The sequence below is a fragment of the Gossypium hirsutum genome, chromosome D02 (genome assembly GCF_007990345.1).
Source record: "Gossypium hirsutum isolate 1008001.06 chromosome D02, Gossypium_hirsutum_v2.1, whole genome shotgun sequence".
NCBI classification, from domain to species: domain Eukaryota; kingdom Viridiplantae; phylum Streptophyta; class Magnoliopsida; order Malvales; family Malvaceae; genus Gossypium; species Gossypium hirsutum.
This window is the reverse complement of record NC_053438.1, coordinates 20,904,307-20,918,076: the sequence shown is the minus strand read 5'-3', so window position 1 is coordinate 20,918,076 and position 13,770 is coordinate 20,904,307. Positions and strand designations below refer to the sequence as shown.

At 35.0% G+C, this 13,770-nt stretch overlaps 1 protein-coding gene across 1 annotated transcript; it reads left to right on the top strand.

The window, feature by feature from the left end:
* Window positions 1-605: 605 nt before the first annotated feature.
* On the top strand, window positions 606-2,144 carry LOC107907970 (serine/threonine-protein phosphatase 7 long form homolog). Its single transcript, XM_016835260.1, has 4 exons — window positions 606-662; window positions 776-1,440; window positions 1,582-1,663; window positions 1,761-2,144. The coding sequence occupies exons 1-4, from the start codon at window positions 606-608 to the stop codon at window positions 2,142-2,144; spliced, it is 1,188 nt and encodes a 395-aa protein (XP_016690749.1).
* The last annotated feature ends 11,626 nt before the right edge of the window (window positions 2,145-13,770 follow it).

The following is a 13,770-nucleotide window of genomic DNA, read 5'->3' as shown; positions in this document are numbered from 1 at the left end:
AAAATAATAGAGGAAAAAAAAGGGTGATGTAGGGGAAAAAAAAGGTGATGGAGGGGAAAAAAAGGCGGCACAAATATGTGGCTAATTACCTTTTAATCGCTGCTTATTTATTATTTTCTTTTATTCCCCCTTAACACACTAAATTAATAAATTTCAAACATAATACACTGAAATAATGTAAAATTATAAAAGACTAAGTTTATGATATTTTTTAAACTAATAAAATGCGGAGAAAAAAATACGAACAAATGGCAGAAGTAAGAGTGTATTACTAACTTTTATAAAATTCAGAAATAATTAATACAAAATATTTCAAAGAAAATGTACTGAAATAATATAAAACAATAAAATACGAGAATAATATATTTTTATTTAAAGTAATAAAAATCGAGAAAATAATACGAGCAAATGGCAGGGGTAATGTAAAATTTAAATAACACACTAGAGTAATAAATTTCAAACATTATGCACTGAAATAATGTAAAATTATAAAATTAGAAATTATGATATTTTTTAAAGTAATAAAATGCGAAGAAAAAAATACGAATAAATAGCCGAAGTAAGATTTATTTACTAACTTTTTCTTTCAACTTGCGGGCATCGCAATGGCTCGATTGATACGAACCGATATTAGACACATATCTGATGCGGCTAATAACGCGGTATGATTTATTATTTGTTAATCAGGAGTTCTATTTATTTAAAAATGATATACGTAGTATATACAAATAAATTATGTTATCGTGATATTTTTTCTATAATTTTACACTATCAGGACTCATTCCGAGTATTAAGGGGCCGTGTCAGTGCTTTAAAGATAGCTCCGGATGCACGATTTATGCCGTACCTGGAGCTAGCCGGATTTGGGTCAGTAGCGATGATCCGGTCCTCGGACTTGCGGTTTGATTTATTATCTGCGCTAGTCGAGCGGTGGCGTCCGGAGACTCATACTTTCCATTTTTCGTGCGGGGAGTGCACGGTGACCTTGGAGGATGTTGCAGTGCAGCTTGGGCTCCCAATTGACAGGAGCCCTGTAACAGGAGTATCTTCATTCACGGATCTGGCTGCAGTTTGCTATCAACTCCTAGGAGAGTCACCAGAGGATGGTGATAAATATTTTTCCGGCATAAAATTTACATGGCTAAAAGGCAAAATATGTGGATTATCAGCGACCGTCAGTGAAGGTGAGCTGATGTGCGTTGCTCGAGCGTACATCATGCATATGATAGGGGCAGTACTCATGCCTGATGTAAACGGCGACAGTGTGCATTTGTCATACTTGCCCCTGCTAGCTGATTTCTCCATTGCTAGATTGTACAGCTGGGGTTCTGCCGTTCTAGCAACGCTGTACCGGGAGCTTTTTCGGGCGACAGAGCAGCAAGTTAAAGACATCGGCGGATGCCTCATACTGCTGCAGTCATGGGCGCTTTATCGGATGCCGTTTTTGGCACGCGTTAGTCACTAACCCTATCTGTATCCACTGCCACTCAGGTGATAAAAATATTACAAATTATCATTATTTGTCCCAAATAATATATATGGCAATGTTACCAACCCTAAACCGAATACTTATTTTTGTAGGTGGACGACCCGTCCAGGCATCGGGAAGTCGAGTGATGTCCCGATATATCGCCTCAGGATTGAACAGCATGCCCGGGAAGGGGTAAGCTGCTATTCTATTATTAATGACATCTATTCTATTTCTATATCTTACTCACATGCTATCGGTCTAACTCGTTACAATGTTATTACTCATGCAGTTTATATGGATGCCGTATTGGAGGCCGAAAATTGCAAATGTTGTACCCTCGTCCGCACTCGTTGATTCCCACATATGGTGTACTAACACACCAATAATAAATTTCAACGTCGTCGAGTGGTATCACGGCGATCGGGTGCTTCGACAATTTGGGTGCATCCAACCTATCCCGGATCTGCCGTGCCAGTTGGGAGATGATCACGGCTTGACAAAGAGAGGAAGAGTTCAATTGGACTGGGAAATATATCACCGGAAATACGTCGCACTGTGGAACGATCAATTGCGCCGAATTCCTCAGATGGTTATGGCTACCGACCAGCAACCATCATCGGAGTATGCACAATGGTACCATAGCTGCGGGAAGCCGTATTTGCTTGGAGCGTAATCGACTGTTATCCCTCCTACGTGCAGCAAGTTTGGGGATCGGACGCAGCAAGCGCGCTGGATGCGAAGCCGATGGCATATTATTCTCCGCAACAGGCAAAGCCCGAGCAGGACCCCCAGCCAGACCCCGGACAATCACAGTTAAATATAGATTCACATGGCTATTGTCTGAATTCGGTGGGCGGTGAATATTATCCGAGCTTCGCACAGGGCGAATACGCCTACGACTTTGAACTATTTGGATCCCCCCGGCCGCAGTACGACATGCCCGGCCCGTCCGACACGTATTCGCAGCATTATAGGACTCATGATGGTTCAAGTTCGTCGGCGGCAAACGAGCAACAGGACCTTTCCTCTACATTTTCCACGCCCCCACCTGCGGACGATGAGGATATTAGTCATCGCCCAGGCCGTGAGCGTCGACCTCCGCGTAGGTATACCCCCCGGATAACACCATCGAACCATTAAATTTAGGGGTTTAATGCACTTTTTCCATAAAACGGCATATTTGTATTTTAGTTATTGCTTACTTCTGAATTTTATGTATAAATATCCATTGCCACGACTTTTTTCATTATATTAAAGCTCAATCAAATGATGAATGCCTCTATTTTCGATATAGTCTTAAGAATTCCACAACGCTCACATGGTTTTTTTTAACATTTAAATGGTAATGTTACAATTTGGATACAATTTAAGCGTAAGCATAAGCCGAATAAAAAAAATCGATATAATCTTAAAATTATCTTTTATAACAATATACATAAATATTTTATAACTTTAGCTCAATTTCGCCCTGATCCCGACGACTGCCCGACATGAAAGTTTCGGTTAGGGCATTTATTCCGGCTATGACCACTTAACCTATATATTCCACAACACTTTCCGTTAGATTTCTCCCTAATGTCCATCTCATTACGGATTCTGCTTGACTGCGGACGACCTCTTGGATTCCTCCGTAGCCCTGCATCTCGGAGAAGCTCGAAAGTGATCGGCGGCACCTCCCACGTAGATAGGTCCGGCAGGACGGGGAACTCATTCTCCTAGACACGTAATGTGCGCTCCAGCGTGTACACATCATCGACATATTGTTCAGCATCAAGGTTGACTTTAGCACACGCTGCCACGACATGCGCACAGGGATAATGAAGTGTTTCGAACTTCCTGCACTCGCACTGTCTGTTCTAGATATCAACTCCGTATGACCTAGTTCGACGACCGATGTTCTCAATAACTCGAAACGTTTCCAGTCGTCGTGAATATATTTCCACGTTCATTGACCTCGCCAACCGACGGTTTACGACCATTGCATCCCTCACATGTTCGACAAACACATGCCCCGCCTGAATCTGGTCGACTTGCTGCCCCCCCCATTCTTGGCATCAACGTAGCCAACCTGTAGAAAGTAGCTGAAAATACCGATGCAATAGGAAGATGACGTGTTTTCAACAAGACAGCGTTGATCCCCTCGACTAAGTTTGTGGTCATGTGGCCATAACGAAAGCCCTCGTCAAAACTTTGTGCCCATTGCCACGGCTCCATTGTGCGCAACCATTGCCGGAAAGATGTGTTTGTCTGCCCCTCCATGTCACTCTCAAGTCGGTTCATTCTTTGCCGGAAAATATGTGGCTCTAACTCGTACGCTGCATACGTATTCCCGAAAAATAAGTTCTAGTAACTCGATAACATCAAACATTACAACTTAGATTGCAAAGATAAGGTTATCATTTACCCATTACCACGACTTGTCTCTTCCAGTCTGCATTCTTGTAATCTTTATAGAAGTTTGACGCAATGTGACGAATGCAATAAACGGATCTCCATGGTACACCGGAACGCCTAATAGCTGCAATTAAATCCTTCCCTCTATCGGAGATGATGCAAATGTTATCGTTCCTAATAACATACCTCCGCAGATTTGTGAGGAAGAATTCCCAAGACTCCATGTTCTCTTTATCTACGATAGCAAATGCTATCGGGAGCACGTTTCTGTTACCGTCTTGTGCAACTGCAAGAAGCAGTATCTGTGTATATTTTCCATACAACCAGGTCCCATCCACCTGCACAAGTGGCTTGCGGTGGGGAAATACCCGCACACATGGATCGAACGTCCAGAACATCTGATGGAAAATCCTTTTTGCCAGCTGTAACTGCACATCCGGGTCGTAATATGGACTTGTCTGCAACTCAATCACAGTCCCCGGTACGTAATCCCACATAGCAGCTATCCAACCTGAAGCTCTTTATACGACGAATCGTAATCCCCATACAGTTGCTCCATCGCCATCTGTTTAGCTACCCATGCCTTTCGATATGAGGCTCGATACTGGAATCATGCTTGCATTTCTGCAATGAGTACCGAAACTCTAATGGTCTGCATATCCTTCACCATTGGCATGATACACGTACAAATAGTTTTCGAATCAAGTTTTCCATGACCTTCTGTCATACGTGTTGATGTGCATATATGAGGACCAACAAATTTTCGTATCTCCCACATCTGAGAACTTCTAATGAATGTAGCTCATACGCGCCAATTGCAGCCTTCCACTGCCTTCCAACACTCCCCAACATATATTGTCGGAGTAGAGACAGAGACTTTGTAATCCACCGATATCTTCATGTTGTACCATTTAATTGCATATACGCATTCTTCTTTACAGCTGAACCTTTGGCCTATGAATAACTTATCATCATCAGATGTTATGGCCAGCCCGTGAGAATGAACTATTTCAGGGTACTACGGAAACTCAGATACATACGCTGCGTCGGGGTCTATGAGCGACATGTGTGGCCCAGGATTATTGTGTATCACAATACGTCGCATCTACTCCCCGATCGAAGAAGCGTTAATGCATTCATCGTTGTTGACATCTTCAGCGTCAATATCATCAAGTACATCGTCCACATCGGGATCAGCGTCACTATCGACCTCTTCATCCCAATGATCGCCACCACCTTCTTCTTCACCGGTACCTTCTTCTTCATCACCAACCATGTCAACATCGGGTGTAATATTCAGGTCGATACCGATCCCACCCATAGTTGATTCACTATCAACGTATGATATTGGAGCCACCATCCGCGGTTCTTCAGCCCCGTCTTCTTCATCAGATGCATTTTGCTCCATACCGACTAACGCAGCAAATAAGTGAATCGGTGCATTCTTCTCACTCCCATTCCCACAGTAGAGATCGACCATTGTTTCCACCTCTTCGTCGTCTACAAGTTCCATTTCGACGAATTTGACCGGATTTGTCGAAACTGGAAACTTGTAGAAAATTTTTGATATCCTTCTCCCACAACGTCTATGGATTTTTGCATTAATCTTTACCTTCATTTCATCGAACGATACATTTATATTAAATCTCATTGCTATTTATTGCCGACATTCAAATACACATCCAACACTTGTTGTCAATATGACTCCATCGAAATAAACGAATACAAGAAACTTAGCATCCATCTTCAATATTTAATCTGTCAAAAAAAAAAAACAAAATCTCATAAAAAATCTCGAACGGTAACTGAATTACTTAAAAAAAAATTTATACTCAAAATAATACACAAAATAATACACACTAAAATTATTAATTTTATACTACGAATATTATTAATAATTTTATACTCAAAATAATACACACTAAAATTATTAATTTTACTAAAAATAATAACTAACTAACTAACTATAATAATACTAGTTTTTTACTAACTAGTTTATTTTTGTAAATAAAAATAATAAGTAACCATAATTATAATACTAGTTTTCTACTAACAATAATATTACTAAGTTACATTTTAATACATTAATAACATCTTAATACTAACAACAACAACAACAACAACAACAACAACAACAACAACAACAACAATAATAATAATAATAATACTAACTAATACTTTTATTTTGAGTATTATTAATCTTAATAACTAAACTAAAACAAAAAAATATTACAAAATATACAAAATAATAACAACAATATAATCAATTATTTTAAAAAAAATACCTCCTTTTTCTCCTCTTTTTCTCTCTTTTTCTCTTCTTTTCCGCGCCAACTCTTCTTCTTCTTTTTTTTTTTTGATTTTTCTCTCTTCAGCTGGACAGAGGTCGTATTTATAATACGAGTGGTGCCGCCAATTAATATGGCACCATTGGTGCCGCCAATTCCATTGGCGTGACCAGTTAATTGTCACATCGGTCTGACTTTTTTTTTGAAGGTTTTTTTTGGTTTTTTTGATATATTTTGGTAAATAAAAAAAATTTATATATTTTGGTAAATAAAAAAAAGTTATAATATTTTAGTAAATTTTTATTTTTTTATAATATTATTATAAAAAACCCCTAAAATTAACATATTAAAAAAAACCAAAAAAGGGTTAAAAGGGAAAACACGGAATAAAGTAAAAACTTATGAAGTAAGAGGCAAAAGCAAACTAAAAGGTGAAGGGAAGTGAAAAAAAAGGGAGAGGGAGAGAGAGTTAAGGGTTTAAGGCACTATGAAGCCTTCGAAAAACATAAAACTCCTTTTCTTTTCTTATTATTATTATTATTATTTTTTAACTTTTAACCCTTTTTTTCATTTTTAAAGTTTTATTTTTTTAATTTTAAATTAGCGCTGTGTCACTTAATAATAAATTTAATTATTTTGATAATGAAAATTTTTTATTGATGTAATATAAAAATTTTAAAGATGTAATTAAAGTATTTTAAAAATTCACCTCTAATACAATTTACCTTTAAAATTAAAAATTTACCTCTAATACAATTTAAAGTATTTTAAATTAATAAAAAAACTTTAAATACTATAAAAAATAGTCTTAAAAAAATTAAAAATCCAACTAGGAGCTAGTGGAATTCGACTTGGTTAAATTCGATAACCTTTAAAGGAATTGAATGGAATTTGATTACTTTTGATATTTTGTCGGGCTGTAGTTTAGTTTTGAAGATGTTAAGTAATTAGAAATGCACCTTTTAATCTACCAAAGGAAATTATTTCTTTGAGGGTAAAATAACAATAATTAGAATTAATATTACAAAATACCATCAGATAAATAATTATAATATATTTAAACTTAAATTAAAAAAATAAAAATTGAATTGCATAATTTATATAAAGTATGAGATCATAAAATTCTCAAAGAAACCAGAGAATTATTTGATGTTTGAAGGTAAATTTTAGATGTATTGTATTTTTGGCCGATCCTAAGGGGGACATAAGTTCTGTTTTTTTTTTTTTTTTTTTATCTAAAACATGGGGAGCTTTACTGCAGGGATTAAAAAAAAAAATTGCATATGAGTATATCCGAGAAAATCATGTCAGTTTCATAACTTCCATTACTTTTAAATATATAATTATTTATTACACAGTACAAGCAATATTAGATGATGATTATTATAATTAATAATTGACCTTTTCCTAAAATTTAATTATATCATATGATTTGAATTAGTGAAAGAGATAAAAGCTGACAAAGAAATACATTTCATACAATCCTTTTTGGGGAATTAGAGTTTGATTGTCAAATTTTACTTTGATATTTAAATCCTTCAGGCTTTTCAAATGAAAGGTACGAAATAGTCAACCGTTGGTTTTATGAATCGAAACAATTTATTATTATTTTTATATATAAATAATTTAAATTCAAAGTGAATATATAAAAAAAAATACACATATACGGTAAGACTTAAACTTAAAATATTAAAGTGTTCCAAATTTTTAAAAATATTATTTATATAATTTATTTACATACATTATAAGGATGCGATAATCTAATATAACTTAAAATCATAGAGTGGAAGTAACTATATTTATAATTTTTAGTTGTTTTAGCAAATGGTAAAAAAATGTGTCTAAATATTCTATTTCAGATTAGAAGTTGAAGAACCTACCCCTTTATCTCTGATGTATTTTTTAAAAAATATAATGCAACGGATAAAAAGTATCCTCGAATTATCTTTCTAATAGTCAACATTGGAATATAGGAAAAAGAGGATGTCCTAAGAAATTTATTCATCAATATCAACAAATAGCCATAACCCAAGAACAAGAGTATGAAAATTGAAGTCAATTATCCAAATACATAATTTTTTATATCATAAAACAAAAAAAAAAAAATCATAGAAAACTAATATATTACGTTTGGAACAAGATGTGATGTTCTCGTTCAATTCACAAGTGCGGTAGCCTTCCCAGTAGCCTCAATTAAATATCATAAACAAATGTACTTTTGAGAATTAAATATCAATACGTTAACAATTAAATATAGATCTTACATCAGCACATCTAGAATGTCAGGTTGAAATAAGAAAAGCTGTCCACCTCTTTTTTCAACAGAAACAATGTCCGTCAAGTACTCAACTTAACTGCATAATTATTCTACACCGACTTTTCCCATTACATTGGAATTGCATATATATTATTCCATCACCATTCATATAATTTTATTACTATAGTTTTTGTTAGGTTTGAGGCATATTTGAATTTGATATTTTTTTAAATGTAATATTTGTGTTTTTTTTTTGTCTAAATGTGGTTTTTATATTAGTACATGAAAATAATAATGTTAATCTTTTAATGTTTAATTTGAGTTTTATAGTTGATTTAATAAAATTTATAATTAATTAATAATATTTAAAAAAAATTTCATCAAATCAACCTCAAAAAATGAATTATATTACATGTATGTACAAAATAAACTAAAATTGAACAAACTCACAATTAACATTATATTTATTCTATTTACAAAATCATAAAAAATTCAAACATAATAATATTATCAATTAACTCTCATCAAAATAACCCTGAAACTTGAATTAAACACTAAAAGTTAATATCGTTACCTTTCAACTGTGTCAAATACAAGTATCAGATTAGACTAAAAAATAACATAACTACCACATTAGTAAAAAAAATGTCAAACTCAAGTGCCAAATAATATATTAAGACTTTTTAATATGATAAGATACATATTAATTTTAGTGCGACTTAATATGTCATTTTTATTTATAATTATTTTAATTTACATTTATATATATTTATAGTCATTTTAAAAATATATTAATATATATACAAATATATCTCAATTATATACAAAGAAATATATTTACGTACAAATGCAACGTAATTTAACATTTCCTTTCCCTCTTTCCCTTTACAATTTTTTTAAAATGTAAGAGTAAATTGCACCAAATGTCTCCAAGTTATATCTTACATTCTAAATTGTTCTTTAAATTTTAAAACATTTTAATTATATCTCCAAGCTTTAAAGGTTATATTAACCAAGTCCTTCCATTATTAAAACCATTAATTTCACTATTAAATGACACATCAAATACTATGTGAAATGATTTTATATTGAATTAAAGAAAAAGACAAAATGACATAAACTTAACGAAAAAAATTAAAAAGTAAAATTCAAAAACAAATTAAAACTATAACTATAAAGAAATAGAGGAACTTTGAACACGTATTAAACCTTTTAAAAACATAAAAACCCAAAGCTTAAAGATTGAATAATATTAAAATTATAAGGGGATTGTAGGACTGGTGGGAAAAATTACAAGAATGGAATTTTTGTATTGAAATTTTAATTAATCCAAGCATATCAATATCAATATCAAAATACATACATATATACATATATATGATGTATCATTTAATGGTAAAATTACCAGTTTTAGTAATGGAAGGACTTGATTGATATAATCTCCAAAGCTTGGGGATGAGATTATATCAATCAAGCTTGGGGACGTTGGGTGCAATTTACTCAATTATTAATAAATGATTTTTTTGAAAGTAAATTACACCAGAAGTCACCCAACTATTAGTAAGTGTTGATATAGTGTACAACAAGGAAGGAAGACAAGGTGGAACAAGAAGGAGATTAAGGTGGTGCAATAAAGGCTGGTTCACTTAAGGAGGCCGAGAGCGAGAACAAGGAAAATAGGACAGGCTAAAAGGGAAATTTCTCAAAGTAATGTCAGGGTGCTAAAAATCGATCCCTTCTTCATAACTGGTCAATGTATTTATAGGATAGGTCCCCTTGTCCATTAGTGTGATGTGACAAATTGCCATGAATAAGATTATCCTTATCCATGAAAGACGTACATCATGGGGCCTATTCCATTATCCGTTTAATCAGTATGAGGTTGCTATGTCTAGCTAGGACCCTCATAGTCTTAAAGGCATGTTCATGCCTGAAGAGTGTTCACACCTAAAAAGCAGGTGACTAACTCCTTTGAGGAAGGGATATATAGTCTTACCAAAGGGTGTTAAGAATGGATGGTCAGACAAGGCATAGTTTTAGGTGGAGTCAATAGGGAAGTCAATAATACTTCTAGTGATGACATGTGTCTGAATGGATAAGGGGTATAACAACAGCACCCCAAGTCGAACGAAAAGTTATAAAGAGGCCTTCTATGAGACAAGATCGAATTAAGAATTTAATGATGGAGACAATTTGCCCCTATTGAAGAAGATGAAGAAACACCAAGTTCATTCCAAAGTATTAACCATATATGGCATGTTCTGGGGAAAAGTGGCTGTGATGTGAGGCATTTGACACTACATAAATGGCTAGATGTCATTGGTTATGGTTTTTTTCGCAAAACTATGTCTTTAAGCTTTTCGTTAAGTTCTTTAAATCTAGTTTTTGGTATTGGAATCACTTTTATTATTTTGAAGTTCTTTCTTTTTCTACTGTTTGGAGTTTTTTTAAATGGTTGTAGTTTGAGATTTTCTTCGTTTCATCGTCATTTTTGACATTTTGATAAGTTAATCATGACTAGGCTTGCAAGACGAGAAGGAAGAGCTGATAAAGTTTCATCGCAAAGAGGCAAGGGTAGGTTTTTCACCACCGACAACAGAGTGGCGACAATGATTCTCAGGGAAATTGCAACAATTCCTAGTGCTAAGGGGTAAATTTTAAAAAACCAAAGGGCTACCGATGAGATGGTTGCTAGTGGTGAGTACAAGTGTACTACCACAGATTTTGAAATACATAGGGTGTTGAGGTGTAGGAGGCTCTTGATCTGCCAGAATTTGGTGTTGCAGATTAAACTAGTTTTCACATTTAAGGAGCTTGAATACAAGCATTTTTATTATGTTTTAATTCAATTTCTTTAGTTTTGTTTACATTCAATAAAATGTGCACATTAAGTCTTTTATTAATCTTAAAGGCCAAATGGGGCCTAAGGGAGAGTTAACATACCTTGTGAGTGTGCAGGAGACCATTAGAGGGTATTTTGGGTCAATACTGGATGCTATGTGCAACATGGGTTATCTAATGTCGCAACATAGAGAGCAGAATAGAGAAAGTGGGAAACTACTTTCAATGTCGCGACACAGGCTGAGAGTATCGCGATATACCCTTGAAGATGGCTACAGATGAGCATGTTGGTTGCTATGTCGTGACACATGTTCTGGTGTGTCGCAACGCCGACTCTGTGACGAGAATAAAACACGAAGCAAACTTTAAAGCTCAGGAATGCCAACTACCCTAGAGCTAAGGACGACGGCTACCTGAAGGCTATAAATAGACCTCTCTGGCACACATTAGAAACACTATTCGATTAGCTTATATTCTTTCTTTAGGTTTAGATTTGTTATTTTGATTTCTTAGATTTTAGTTTATTTGTTTTCTTCAAAAGATCTGATTGTAAAGGAGATCAATTTCTGTGGATTCACTCTATTCATCAACACCAATCAAGCTTTCTTAAACTCTCTATTTCAATTCATTCGTTATGATTAATTCTTCCATTCTTTCCATGTTATTTAGGGAAGCCATGAGGAACTAAACCTTCTATAAGGGATTAGCGAGTGGAGGTATGATATTTTAACTGTTTTGTAGGGTTACTCAACGGATCAACTATTTGGAAAAGGAAGAACGTGAAACAAACCTTAGGCCTGACAACCCTGGGAAGTCATCAAGGTAGGTTTTAACCTAAAATTGGTATTGCCCATTCGTGAACACCTTTACCCCAAGCCAATCTGGACAGTTAGGTCAGAAGATAAGTAGTTCTTGCTGACTCATTATGTTAATGGAAAATCGGAAGACCCTACTAGGGTAGCGACTACTTGGTTGATGAGGAACCCGGGACAATAGTTAATTGAGATTGTCGAAGCGAGTTGATCACCTATCCTCAGATTTGATTCACTTTATCTACCTTTATCTATTGCAATTTTAAATCTTTTTTTATTTTACTATTTTATAAACCCTAAAAATATCTTTTTATTTTACTCTCGTACTATAATTGACTTAAAGTATTAATTAGATCTTTAATTGTTTAGGTTAAGATTGATTTAGTACTCGCCTCCCTAGGGTATGATCCTCAGAGTACTCACCAATTTCGTTGTAAAACCTATATTACAACTTGACTCGTATACTTGCGGATACCACCACATAACTCTCTATTCTATTGCAGTATTCACACTCTGGACATTAGTACGTCCAGAGGCGGTTAGCACCTCCAAAGATATCCCAAATATGAGTTCAGTTTTTTGAAGGGGAAGAATTACCTAGGCTCCTTGTTCGGGACAAACTACGAAGGGGAAGGCCATGGTTATATCTGCCATTGTATTTTTTAGAGGTAGGGTTTCACTTGCCACCTCATCAGTTTATCATAGACTTGTTGAATTCTTATTGTTTCGCACCTAGGCAACTAGTTGAGAGCTCCTGGTGGTTGATAATCCGAATCATATATAGAAGATCCCACTCGGGTCTCCCCATATGGCACCAATGCTAAATCCAGACCTAAATAGCCATTCTCTTCTCTCTCTGGTATCTTCATTTTATATGATTATGAGATAAAAACTATTTGACCTTCAATGGGTATGTAATGTCAACTCTTTTTTAATTGGCTTGTGTGTTTCCATGCTAACCTGATATCCTTTAATTTTACAGGTTTTACCCCAGATGGCAAAGTAAATGGATGGGGGTACAATAGTCTAGGTGTAAGAAAGAGCGATTGGCTTAGGAGGGTATAACTAGTATGAGAGAGCAACACCAAAAAATGAAGGAGATGTTATGGAAGGTCTAAGAGGAAAATTCCCTATCCAATAAGGGAAATACATAGTTGACGGGGGAAATGCTGAGATACAACTACTTGCTGAGTTGGCTAAGAAAGTGGATGAGTGTTTGTTGGAGGACAAATAAAAACTTTAGAAGGCCTTAATGGAGCGAGATGTTAAAGATAAAGATTTGAGCCTTTAGTTTCAACATATGTGCACATCTTAAGAGAAGGACAAAAAAAATTTAGAGGACGTCCAAGTAACTATCTCTACCATCGTTGTGGATGGGGTCATGCTGGCTATGCAAGTGGCCTCTGGCCCCATGTACATGCATGGGATGGATTTCGAACCGTTCTTTGATTTAATCAGGTATGGCCATGCTTAGACTTCAACATCAATTAGTTGACACTATTTTTGCCAGAAAATGCAACCTTTCGTTTTTATGGGGGAATCTTCGAGAAGTAACCTGTAATGACCCAAAATTCACGGGCATTGGAAAAGTGCAATATCAGACCTTCGTCTTAGTGAAATGGGTTCGTAAATAATTATTAGAAATATTTATGAGACTAGTGGTGTGCCTAATTAGGTTCTAATTAGGTGAATTTAGCTTAATTAGGA